This window comes from Balaenoptera borealis, assembly GCF_965194805.1.
Source record: "Balaenoptera borealis genome assembly, chromosome: 4".
NCBI lineage: Eukaryota > Metazoa > Chordata > Mammalia > Artiodactyla > Balaenopteridae > Balaenoptera > Balaenoptera borealis.
Genome location: NC_138861.1, coordinates 98,717,552 through 98,730,125, shown reverse-complemented (window position 1 = coordinate 98,730,125; position 12,574 = coordinate 98,717,552). Strand labels below are relative to the sequence as shown.

The 12,574-nt window shown below is 39.2% G+C and overlaps 1 protein-coding gene across 3 annotated transcripts in view; it reads left to right on the top strand.

Annotated features, from left to right (window-relative positions):
- The window catches only part of ANAPC4 (anaphase promoting complex subunit 4), a 42,439-nt gene that overhangs the window by 8,744 nt on the left and 21,121 nt on the right, over positions 1 to 12,574 (top strand). For all 3 annotated transcript variants that reach the window (XM_082389256.1, XM_082389257.1, XM_082389258.1), the window contains 8 exons: positions 986 to 1,069; positions 2,189 to 2,275; positions 2,996 to 3,060; positions 3,813 to 3,855; positions 3,964 to 4,040; positions 5,507 to 5,607; positions 5,692 to 5,743; positions 12,413 to 12,468. In XM_082389256.1, the coding sequence (XP_082245382.1) occupies positions 986 to 1,069; positions 2,189 to 2,275; positions 2,996 to 3,060; positions 3,813 to 3,855; positions 3,964 to 4,040; positions 5,507 to 5,607; positions 5,692 to 5,743; positions 12,413 to 12,468 (565 nt within the window). The remainder of the gene's footprint in view (positions 1 to 985; positions 1,070 to 2,188; positions 2,276 to 2,995; positions 3,061 to 3,812; positions 3,856 to 3,963; positions 4,041 to 5,506; positions 5,608 to 5,691; positions 5,744 to 12,412; positions 12,469 to 12,574) is intronic.

Here is a 12,574-nt window from a genome sequence, read left to right as displayed (position 1 = left end):
CTGAGTGATTCAGTATAGTTCATTTGAATCCTCACAGTAACCTTATAGGTAGGTACTATTATTATCCCCATTTTATAGTTGAGTAAATGGGCACACAAACTGTAATTTGCTTGGTGAGCATTGGAAAGTGATACTGCACAGTCTGGCTCCAGAGCTGGTGCTCTTAAACTAACACACTGCCTCTTGTGTAAGATGACTACTTAATGTTGGGAAAAACCTTTTTCATTGTGTGCTGTTTGTATCATAGATTGTGGAAACTGGGCTCCTGTAGAGTATTTAGATTGTAGCCTTGTCTTCAAGAAAGTCTTCCCTAAAATTTCATCTCAGATAACCCAGCCACTTAGCCTAAGTATGCATGAACTCTCAAACAAAAGTAGGGTGAAAAGATGCAAGATGTGATGCATGTGATGCCTTCCAACGTTCGTTGTATTCAGAACATCAGAGAACTCTTAACTTCCTGACGTTTGCTGGAACAATTGTTCATATTTGCTCTTCATCTTGAGGTTCTGTGAAAATGTGATTTCCAGGATTGCATTTGGTGCTGTAATAAAATGATTCACTATTTATGTGAAATTTGTAATAGGTATTTTTAAAACAACTTTATTGAGATAATTCATGTACCATTGTAATAGATATTTCACTTGTATTTATCAATAATTATAATTCCTTTAAAAATTTTTACAGATATTTGTGATCATTTTTTAAATTCCTCATAAGAGTGTTATAAAGGAGATTATTACATTTATTCTAATTATGTAGAAGGGGTTGCTAACCTCAAGAGGGTGATCTGTGCATAGTTAGACACTTAGATTAGAAAATTAGATTAGAAAATCCTAAGATTATATTCTGTTACTCTCCAAACCATTATGCTCAAAAGGAGCAGAATTCTGGCATAGTCTTTCTGATATGTAGTTAGACCTTGACTCTTCTTTAAAAGAAGTAAATATGTCTGCTTGTGACTCACTTTATTATTTTGATTTGACAGCTTGAAACCAATCTATTGTACTCTTTCTTACCTGAAGTAACTCGAATGGCCAGAAAGTTTACTCACATTTCAGCTCTTTTACAGGTATTTATTTATAGCTTGTTTTATGTGACTGTTTACTATAAGTTTCTAATGTTCTGTAAATAAAAAACTTGAAAATCTTACTTCTTAAAGCCAACTTTATGTGGCGGAGGTGTCTAATCTGATAGACAAGTTTATAATGTCCATTAAAGCAAGAAAAAGAAATTTAATTGAAAATCTACTCTCACCCATCTCTATTTCTTCAAAGGAAAAGAAAAAAAGTAGTTTAAACCTTTTTAAACATTCTCATAAATAAAACAATATTTTGGAATTTTAAAAGTGTTTTTGCAAATAAAGTAGTAGTATGGAAAACATCATATCAGTTAGCTTTTGTACATGATAAATGCACCCCAAATTAGCTTGTGATTGGTGTTTTAGTCGACGATTTGGGCTGGGCTCAGCTAGAAGGTTCTGTTGTTCTGGGCCAGGTTCAGCTATTCGGGTCTGGGCTTGGTCATACATTGGTGGTCATCTGGCTGGTCCAAGTGTCCCATAGCTGTGATGGCTTTGTCTGGACTGCACATTCCTCATCTGCCAGCCGGCTGGACCAGGCTTGTTCATGAAGTGGTGGCCACGGCAGGGGTGCCAAGAGTGCAAGTGGAAGCATGCAAAACCTTCTGGGGCCTTAGACTTCTGCTTTGGTCACACTAAGACCCAAGGCCAGCCCGGATTGAAGGACTGGAGAAATTGAGTCTACATCTGCATAGAGGAGCTACAAAGAACTGTGGCCTTCTTTTTTCAGTCTGTCACAGTCACTAATGTACTTCATGTCGAAGATTTCTGGAGATTAGTGTCTTTTTAAAAGGATACTGTTTGAAAATTGAATAGTTGACCAGTCAGCATTTTGACAGTTAATGTACATAAAATGCATCTTATATGTGAAAAGCTGGAAAATATCTGTTTTACCAGATAAAAATTGAATTTGAGAAAGTTTGATAGTTAAGTGATTATCAAGTGTTAGCTATGGTCTTTTCTTTCTCAGGCTTAACTGAGTTAAAAGTGATTTATAGTAAATTTTGGATTTCTTTGAGACAGTTGACAGTAAGAAACATGTATTATTTAGTTAGCATGTTGACTTAAATATTTTTTGCTACTTTAATATTTTTATCTTCTTGTTAATAGTATATAAATTTGTCACTGACATGTATGTGTGAAGCATGGGAAGAAATACTGATGCAGATGGATTCTCGTCTCACCAAGTTTGTGCAGGTAATATACCTGGAGTTTCCCATGGAAGGTGTTAAAGAATGCACGTTATTCTTACTTCACGAAGGACATGAGAAAAATCAGTCTGTTTTGTAAAAGGCTCAGATCATGATTTCTTTCAGTCGGTTTGGTCTAACTTCATACTATTATCTCAGAGAGTGATACACCAGCTCTTCCCCTTGGTACAACTTAGGTGGGGACAGGATTGTGAAGTGGAGCTGGTAGGGCTTGGGGATTAAGGACAGGAGTTGAAGAGCTGACTGGTTGTTTTCCTGTAACTGCTATTCAGATAAGCAATTTAAATATGAATTTGAGGGCTTCCCTGGTGGCGCAGTGGTTGAGAGTCTGCCTGCCAATGCAGGGGACACGGGTTCGAGCCCTGGTCTGGGAAGATCCCACATGCCGCGGAGCAACTAGGCCCGTGAGCCACGACTAATGAGCCTGCGCGTCTGGAGCCCGTGCTCCGCAACAAGACAGGCCGCGATAGTGAGAGGCCCGCGCACCGCGATGAAGAGGGGCCCCCGCTCGCTGGAACTGGAGAAAGCCCTCGCACAGAAACGAAGACCCAACACACCCAAAAATAAATAAATAAATAAATTTTTTAAAAAATGTGAATTTGAGAGAAGGTTAAGGGTAAGAAAGGGAGTCATGTTCCTGTAATTTTGAATAAATAAGCTTATAATTTAAAGAATACCTATTATGATTTTATTGATCTTTCTCTAGGAAAAGAATACAACCACATCAGTGCAAGATGAATTCATGGACTTGCTGTTGTGGGGGAAAGCAAGGTAATGAGCTCATATTAGGTACTCTTGCTTTTCCTTCTCTTTTTAAAGTAATTTATTTCAAAAGCAATTCACATTCATTGTAAAAAAAAAAAAAAAATAGAAAATTCTGGTGCACGAAGACCAAAAAAGTAGTATATATTTTTCTAGGCTTTTTTATTCACGTATTTATTTTTTACATAAATGTGATCATTCTGAGTGTATGTATAATATATGTAAATGTATTATATATATACTTTTTAAATGTATAAAAATTTTAAAATTCTATGTAGCCAAATCAATCTTCTCCTTTATTGTGTTTGCCTTAACATTATTCTTAAAAAGAGCTTTCCCATATTAAGTGTTCAAAGATCTGTATTTTCCTCCAGAGATTTTTTTGTGGTTTATGTTTTTATTCCATTTACATGTTCCAGATGTGATTTATTTGGTCATATGCTGTGGAAGACTAACTTCTTTTTTTTTCAGTGTTTAGGTAATTGCCCAGTATAATTCATTGAGTATTACACCTTCTTCTTACTGATGTGAAATACCATTTTAGCGTATAGTACATCCTTATGTCTACTTCAGTCTGTTCCTAGACTTGTTTCCTGTTTTGTCCATTTCTTTGTGAGTCCAACAAAGTCTTAATTTTTGTTGGGCTATTTCTTTTTTTTAATTTTGTTTAAAAATCTTGTTTGTTCTTTGAAATTTAAACGTTTTAAGTGATGCATTCAGATTTTGAATAAAGACTAAAAATAGTTTCTTTTTCATTCTAGTGCTGAACTTCAGACCCTCTTAATGAACCAGTTAACAGTAAAGGTGTGGTTATCTTTGTATTTTAATGGCTATGAACACATTCTTAATTTTTTTTAGAATGGCATAGAGTATCTTACTTGTATGCTGAATACTTTCTTTTCTCTTAATTAGGGCTTAAAAAAGCTTGGCCAGTCTATAGAGTCATCGTATTCCAGTATACAAAAATTGGTTATAAGTCACTTACAGAGGTATGAAGGTGCTGTAGAATCTTTTGGTATTGCATCTACACGTACTTGGCATTGGTCTTCTTTCTGCAACCTTCTTTTCATCATCTGGCATTCTCTGTTTGAGCCTCTTCTGGCTAAAATTGTTGCATTAGCATTTGAGGGGACTCTTGGAGTGCCCAAGATTTAAAGAATCAATAATGGTAATTCTGCTTTATAAAATAACTTTCCAACATCTTTTCACCACCCGAGGCCCTGTCTGGGCTTTTATCTCACCCAGACAGCCATGAGGTATGTCTTGAATAGGGCATATACCCTTTTTTGAGTGGTGAAATTAAGTAAGTTTGTATATCATTTTATATGTTATGTAAAAGCATGTATATATTTTTGCATTTAACTCCTTGGCAAGGTGTTGGTTATGATTATCCTCATTTAGAAGAAACTGAAGTTCAAAATGGTTATATATGGCTGACCCAAAGTTATTAAGTGTCAGAGCCAAGACTGTCCCAGATTTTCAAGTCTCATGCTGTTTCTAGCTACAGCTACCTCAGTGAAGCAGTTTGCAGGTAGATGTTCAGTGTTTGACTTAAATTTTGATAAATTCCTTTATGCTGAGACCCCGGCCCTTACTATATCACCTCCTGCTTTGATCACTTTAGGACCCTCTGTCCTGGTCTCCTCCAGCCTACACTATGCCCCTCAAATATATTCTCTACAGTGGATCTGATCATGTTACTCTTATTTAAAAACTTCCAGTGCCTTCCCATTTCTTAGGACTAATACCTTTGGATGGCTGCCTATCTGCTTCACCTACACTGGTAGCCTTCTCAAACTTGACAGTTTTTCTCCTACCCAGGGCTTTTGTACAGCCCTTTTGCTTTCTGGAACACTCCCACCCTGTTCTTCACTTGCATTCTCTAGCTCTCAGCTCAAATCTCACTTGTTCAGAGAAGCCTTCTCTAATCCCCAGATTAGATCAGGTTCTTCTGTTAGACCTGCACCTGGTGTGTTTCCTTTAAGGCATTTATGGTAGTTGGAATGATATACTCTCTGATTATATGGTTATGACTGTCTCCCCCATTAGACTGTCAGTGTCATGAGGACCCTTTTGTTTTGTTCACCGTTAAGTCCCCAGTATTTAGCATAGTGCCGGACCTAAAGTTGGAGCTTAATAAATATTTGTTGAATGTTAAATACATAGCTGTTGGGTGAACAATATGACCATATGACTATCTTAAAAGTGCCAGGACTAACTGTGGAGCATAATTTGATCTTACAAAGTTTAATCTTGTGGTCATATATTCATCTCACTAGTCATGACAACCAAATGATTCTTCTACAGCTTTTCAAAATAATTTTGAGAAATAATTATTTCTCATAGAAAGAAAAAGTTACTTTTCAGTTTTTATTTCTGAAAACTTAGAAATATTCAAGCAAGATAGTAGCTGCCTGCCACCTTGATGATGGTGTTTCTGCTCTGTTTTTGATAGTGGCTCAGAGTCTTTATTATACCATTTGAGTGAACTGAAAGGAATGGCTTCATGGAAGCAAAAATATGAACCTCTTGGACTAGATGCTTCAGGAATTGAAGGTGGTAATTTAATTCCTCAATAGAATGCATTAAATCCACTTGACTTATTTGACAAATGATATTTATTTATTTACTTCCTTTTAGATGCTATTACTGCGGTGGGTTCTTTCATACTCAAGGCAAATGAACTTCTTCAGTAAGTATTGGGGATACTTGAATATCGGAATCATTGACTTGAGAATGTTTTACTTTTTACTTATAAATAAGAACCTAGCAAATTGTTGTGATTTTCTAAAAATGAGTTTTTAAGTTTTTATCAAAATTATACCTTTACATGATTAAAACAATCCAGTAGCACAGCAGTTTCATACATTAAAGTGGTATTTTCCTGTCCCGCCCATCCTCACCCCAGGTCCGCTTTCCAGAGGGAATCCTTGTAACTATTTCTGGTTTTAGGTCTGTAGGTTACTTCCATATTTCTAAATTGTATGACTGTACTGCCTTTCTTTTACTTACCAGTTTTGAGAAATTATTCTTCTCTGTGTGTCTGTCTTTCCTAGACTCCGCTTGCTTTGTCCTTGCACAGTCTGCCTTGCTCACATCCTCAGGCTGTCCGCCGTCTCAGGGGCAGTGTCACACCCCTGGAACTCCCTCTGTCCCTGCTGCCTCCTCCATTAGCCTCCCCCTGCCTGCACCAGCCTGCGTGGGGGCTCCATCTCGTGCAGCCACTGCCCTGGCAGTTTCTTCTTTGCTTTCATGGGTTAGATCCTTACCTCCAGGATCTCCTCTGTTTCTTGGTTCATTTAATCACTTTGTGGAAAATATCTCCCAATAACTTAGAAAACGGATGTGTGAGGGTAAGCTTTCTGTGTCCTTTTGTGTCTTTTCTCCTTCTGCCACACTTAATTGATGGTTCTGACTGGGTATAGATTATGAAGGGGGATTCATTTTCTCATAGAACTTTCAAAGCTTTGCTCCATTGTATTTTGACCTTATTGTTGCCAGTGGAAGGTCTGGTGCTTCTGATTCTCATTCCTTTGTGTGCTATTTTTTTTCCTCCTCTCAAAAAGCTTTATTCATCCTTGATATGTTGAAATTTCACAATAGAGTTTTAACTGTGGGTCTTCTCATTTGTTGTACTCATAATAAGAAAATGCCATTTTAACCTGAATTCTATATTGTATTATTATTTTGATAATTTCCTCTTCTCCCTCTCCTTTTTTTTAACTAGAATTTTTTTTTTTAACTAGATTTTTGTTCTAGAAATCTAGTTAGTCAGATATTAGACTTCATGGATTGATCCTCTATGTCTTTTATTTTTACTCTCATTTTTTTTATATCTTTTCTGTTTCCTGTGAAATTTTTTTGACTTAATTATCCAGTGCTATCATTCATCATAGACAATTATTGAGCATTTAACTATGTTTTAGACACTATTCTAGATGCTGAGGGTATAGCAGTGAACAAAACTGATAAAAAAAATCTTGCCTTCATAGATATTATATTCTTACATGATGAGACAGAGAATAAAGAAATGAATAATTAAAACATACAGCAAGTCAGATAGTGATAAGTAGTGGTGGGAAAAGCTAATGAGGGAAGGAGGACCTAGGGCATGCTAGGGGTAGGGGTGCAAGTTTTTGGTCAGGGAAGGCCTCACTGAGAAGGTAATGTTGGGGAGAGGAGGGAGTGAGCCCTGTTATTTTGGGGGCAAAGGAGACAGCAAGTATAAAGGCCTTGAGTTTGGAGCATGCCTGGCGTATTTGAGGGACCTCAAGGAGCCACTACAGTTAAAGTGACTTGAAAAACAACGTGAGCTGTAAGGGATGAATTGAAAGAGGTCACAGAGGATGGGCCGGGTTGTGTAGAGCCTGTAGGCAGTTGTAAGGACTGTGGCTTTTACTCTGGGTATAATAAAAAGCTCTTAGGGAGTTATTAGCAGTGGAGCGACAGGATATGACTTAGGTTTAAAGAGATCCCTCTTGTTATTTACTTGGTATTGAGAATAGATTATATGAGGGCAAGGACAGAAGCCATGAGACAAATGGTGGTCAGAATCAGAAATGGTCAGAATCTGGATATATTTTCAAAGTAGAAATAACAAGATTGCTGAATGGTTGTATGGATGGTAAAAATAAAGGAGTCATGGATAATTACGAGTTTAGGTCCTGAGCACCTGGTAGAGTATGACTAACATTTACTGAAATGGGGAAGACTTGGGGGAGAATATAGGAAATATATATGTATTTTATGTTCCTCAGTTTGGGTTTATCTGATTTTTTCATGGTTTGATTCAGGTTATACATCCCTGGCCAGAATATTACATAATCGGTGGAGTGTCCTTCTCAAGGTGTCACATCCAGAGGCAAACAGTGTCTGTCTACCTCTTCTTATTGATGTTAATTTTGATCACATGGTCAATGTATTAGGCATATTAAATTGAAATGTCTGTTAGATACCCTGGTGGAGCTGTCCAGCATGTTGTTGATTGTATGAGATTATGTTCAAGTGAGGGATCCAGGCTGGAAATGTAAATTTGGGAGCCATCAGCACATTGGTATTATTTTAAGCCACAAACCTGGATGAGATAGTGAGTGCGCTTAGAGGAGAGATCTGAAGACTGGGTGATGGGCTTTCCAGTGTTAGAAATGGGGTTGATGTGGAGCTAGCGAAAGAAACCGGAGAGGCAGAAAGACCAAGGAGTGGGTGTCCTGCAGGCTGAGTGAAGGACGCGTTGCAAGAAGGAATGAGGGATTGGTTGTCTAATGCTGCTGAGTCAAGTAAGGTGAGGACCAGAAGTGGAATAGATCAGAATATTATCAGAATAGATGATGGGTGACCTTGATGAGAGCCACTTCTGTGGAGTCATGGGAGCAGGTATGATGCAGAATGAGAGCAGATGCAAAGAAAACAGCACATGTAGTCTCTTGAGTTTTGCTGTAAAGGGAACGGCCAGCATTTAAAAATAGTCATTGGGTTTTTCTTTCTTTTTACAATGGGAGAAATTAGAGCATATTTATATATGATGGGAACGTTCTTCTGAAGGGGAACAGTTGAGATGGCAAAGAGAGGGAAGATTGCTAGAGCAAGAGGATTCAAGAGGGGATGGGATTTAGTGTGTCAGGGAAGGTGCTGGAAAAATATTTCCTCCATAGTTACAGGAGAGAAGGCCAAGACAGGGGTCACAGTTGCTGGTATATGAGCAGATGAGGGCTTGGGGATGTTCACTTCTAATTGTTTTTATTATCTTAATGGAAATATGAAATGTTCTGTCATCAGCTGAAGGTAAGGATGGGGAAGTGGTACTGAGCTTTGAGAATAAAGGAAGAGGTGTGAGCCATTTGTCTAGTACAGTGGGAGCGTGAATGGGCTGATGAAGCAGGAGGATTGTCAGTAGTGCTAAGGGCTGCTTGGTTAGCGTTCCCAGGAGCGTTAAAATGAGACCAGCCAGCGTGGCTGTGTGGCTTTCCCCAGCCAGGGTCAGCTGCTCGAGTGGGAGCACAGAGTAGGTGAGCAGTTTGAATTACTAGGGTTGGTGAGTAAAAGGAAGCAAAGGGGAGGCAAGAAATTGAAGCAAGGGCATGATTAAAATGATAAACCTCAAATCTGTACTGGTTTAGGAGGGAAGTGAGGACACAGAGGGGGTGCGAGACAGTGAAAGGTGGTAGAACTAGTAAGTGGTAGTCTTGGTGGGATGAATGGGCTACTGGAGAAAAGTCACTGGAAAGATAGTTGTTGGTGAGCAGGGTGCTTTAAATTGAGATTTAAGGGCTTCCCTGGTGGCGCAGTGGTTGAGAATCTGCCTGCTAATGCAGGGGACACGGGTTCGAGCCCTGGTCTGGGAAGATCCCACATGCCACGGAGCAACTAGGCCCGTGAGCCACAACTACTGAGCCTGCGCGTCTGGAGCCTGTGCTCCGCAACAAGAGAGGCCGCAATAGTGAGAGGCCCGCGCACCGCGATGAAGAGTGGCCCCCGCTTGCCGCAACTAGAGAAAGCCCTCGCACAGAAATGAAGACCCAACACAGCCAAAAATAAATAAATAAAAAATAAAAAAATTGAGATTTAAAATGTTCACGTTGGTGGACTTCCCTGGTGGCGCAGTGATTAAGAATCCGCCTGCCAATGCAGGGGACACAGGTTCGAGCCCTGGTCCAGGAAGATCCCACATGCTGTGGAGCAGCTAAGCCCATGCACCACAACTACTGAGCCTGTGCTCTAGAGCCCACGAGCCACAACTACTGAGCCTGCGTGCCACAACTACTGAAGCCCACGTGCCTAGAGCCCGTGCTCCACAGCAAGAGAAGCCACCGCAATGAGAAGCCCACGCGCCGCAACAAAGAGTAGCCCCCGCTCGCCGCAACTACAGAAAGCCCGTGTGCAGCAAAGAAGACCCAACGCAGCCAAAAATAATAAGTAAATTTTAAAAAAAGGTTCACGTTGGTAATGAAGGTCTAGGGTGTGAACTTTAGAATAAATAGCCCAGGTGGGTTGGAGGACGAGATCATTGACCTGAATCATGCTATTGAATGTCTTATTATGGCAGTCCCGTCTTTTAATTTCTAAGTGTTTTCGTATTTGTTTAATCATTTTTCAAAGCTGTGCTCTTGCTTTGTGGATGCGACATCTTCTCACAGCTCTCTGAGGACGTTAGAGTTTTCAAAAAATCTCTGCTGCTCCCTGAATTATCTCCTCTTTGTGTGTCACTTTGCTGTTTATTTTGGTCTCTTGTTGCAAGCTTCCTTCAAAAACCTGATGCCCGATTGTTTACTCATATTTATTCGCGAGGCAGTTTAAAGTTGCTTGGAATTGCTGGGTGCAGGGCAGCCCAAAGCCAGCATGAGTGCCAGAGCATGCGGACCTGTGCTGTGGGCGGCCTGTGCCTACCCGGCACCGCCTTGGCTCTTCCCAGTTTATTCAGCTTCTTTGAAGAGCTCTGTTTTTGTCTGGAAGGTAGTAAACGCCTAGGCATTCATGTTTTGGGGGAAAGAGTTTATTGGCCACTCTCTGTTTCAGTTTGTCCTCCTTTGTCCAGCCCCAGACGTCATCCTAATGTCTTCTGTTGAACTTGATGTTTCTAAGGACTGAGTATCCTTGGGGTTCTGCCGGGCGGATGATTCCTTGCTGCTCTCTTTCCACAGTGCCCGGCACGTGGCCGCCTCTGGTGACCTTCACCAGTCACCAGTCTTCTGTCGGCTTTTGACATTTCTGAAACTTAAAAAAAATTTTTTTCTACTGTCCTCTTTTTGTGTGTGAGTTTATAACACATCCACCTCTCCCCACCAACCCACCATCATTTTAAAGGGCTTTTTTTTTTTTTTAATGAATTTATTTATTTATTTTTGGCTGCATTGGGTCTTCGTTGCTGTGCACGGGCTTTCTCTAGTTGCAGCGAGCGGGGGCTACTCTTCCTTGCGGTGCGCGGGCTTCTCATTGCGGTGGCTTCTCTTGTTGCGGAGCACGGGCTCTAGGTGTGCAGGCTTCAGTAGTTGTGGCTCGCGGGCTCTAGAGTGCAGGCTCAGTAGTTGTGGCACATGGGCTTAGTTGCTCCGTGGCATGGGGAATCTTTCCGGACCAGGGATCAAACCCATGTCCCCTGCATTGGCAGGCGGATTCTTAACCACTGCACCACCAGGGAAGCCCCTAATGGACTTCTAGAAGGTAGAGCTTATTACAGATGTGTGTGCTCAAAGAACAAAGCAGGAGGAGAAATGATATTCCTTTTGCTGAATGTTGAATAATTTTTTGGTTCTATTTGCAGAGAGTAAACATAAAATATTAAGCTTTCTGTGATCACCTTTCACCTTTCAGTGAAAGGTAGTTTTTGATTTAACTTCTTCCTCCTTTGAGATAAGTAGAATATAGCATTATTTTAGGTTATAATGGAGAAACTGAGGCAGTGAGAACTTTGACATTAGCCTATAATAGATCAGTGGTTGCCTGGGGTTGGGGTGAGAGTATTGACTGGGAAAGACAGAAAGGAACGTCTTTTCTGTTTTTCATTTTTGCTGCAAGAGAATTTTGATCATAGTGCTTGGTAATGCAAGAGATGTTACAGTCTTTTATGTCAGGTGTTTTACTGTGTACAGAAAGGTTAATGATGCTGACCTACTTCTCCAGTAGTATTATGACATTTAATGCTTGGAAGGGACTTTGAGATTTAGGGGTGAAAAGTGCACATATTATTTGCTTAGAGTAATTATCTTACAGATGTGAGCTCAAAGAGATTTAAAAAAAAATGATATCCATCTTTATATTCAGAGACAGTTTCATCAAAGTGAAGATGACTTCCACTTATAACCCTTAATCTTGGGGGTACATTTGTGTAAAGCCCAAGGAAATTCAAATTTTGAGATTCATTGCTGTAAGGATAAAAAATCAACTTCCAAAAGTAATGTCTATTGATACCAGAGGTAGTGGTAGTGACATATTACAAGTTTATAATAATGATTTTCTGTTGTGTCTGATGTTTTTTTCTTCTTACTGATCAGTGAGTATTTTTTTTAAAACTGAGAATGGTGCCAGAAACATTTTTTCTGATTTCTTTTATTGCCAAAGTTAGAAAAGGATTTCATACTTTACTGAGTGCCCGGAAAGGAAAGACTGTTACACAGTTTGTGGAAAGGCTGTTATAATCAGTTAGAATCTGAGTTATTTGCTTTATTTTTTAAAAGAATCAGGATTTGCTCTTTTGAAATTTTATTTTTGGGTATGTGTTTTATTTGTTAAATCTGTTGTAAAGGCTTAAATGTCATCCAGATACGGTATAATAGAACAAAAAGGATTATTATGTTCTACAATAATTGAACAATGATACATGAACCCCATATAATAATTTCATTTCTGATTTATTTTTATCTTCTAGAGTTATAGATAGCAGTATGAAAAACTTCAAAGCATTTTTTCGGTGGCTGTATGTGGGTAAGTGAATTGAATGAAGCATTCTTGTATTTTTAACACTTTTTTAAAAAATTGTGGGAATATCAATTTAGCATATTTCAATTACTATAGTAAATTTGAAATACCT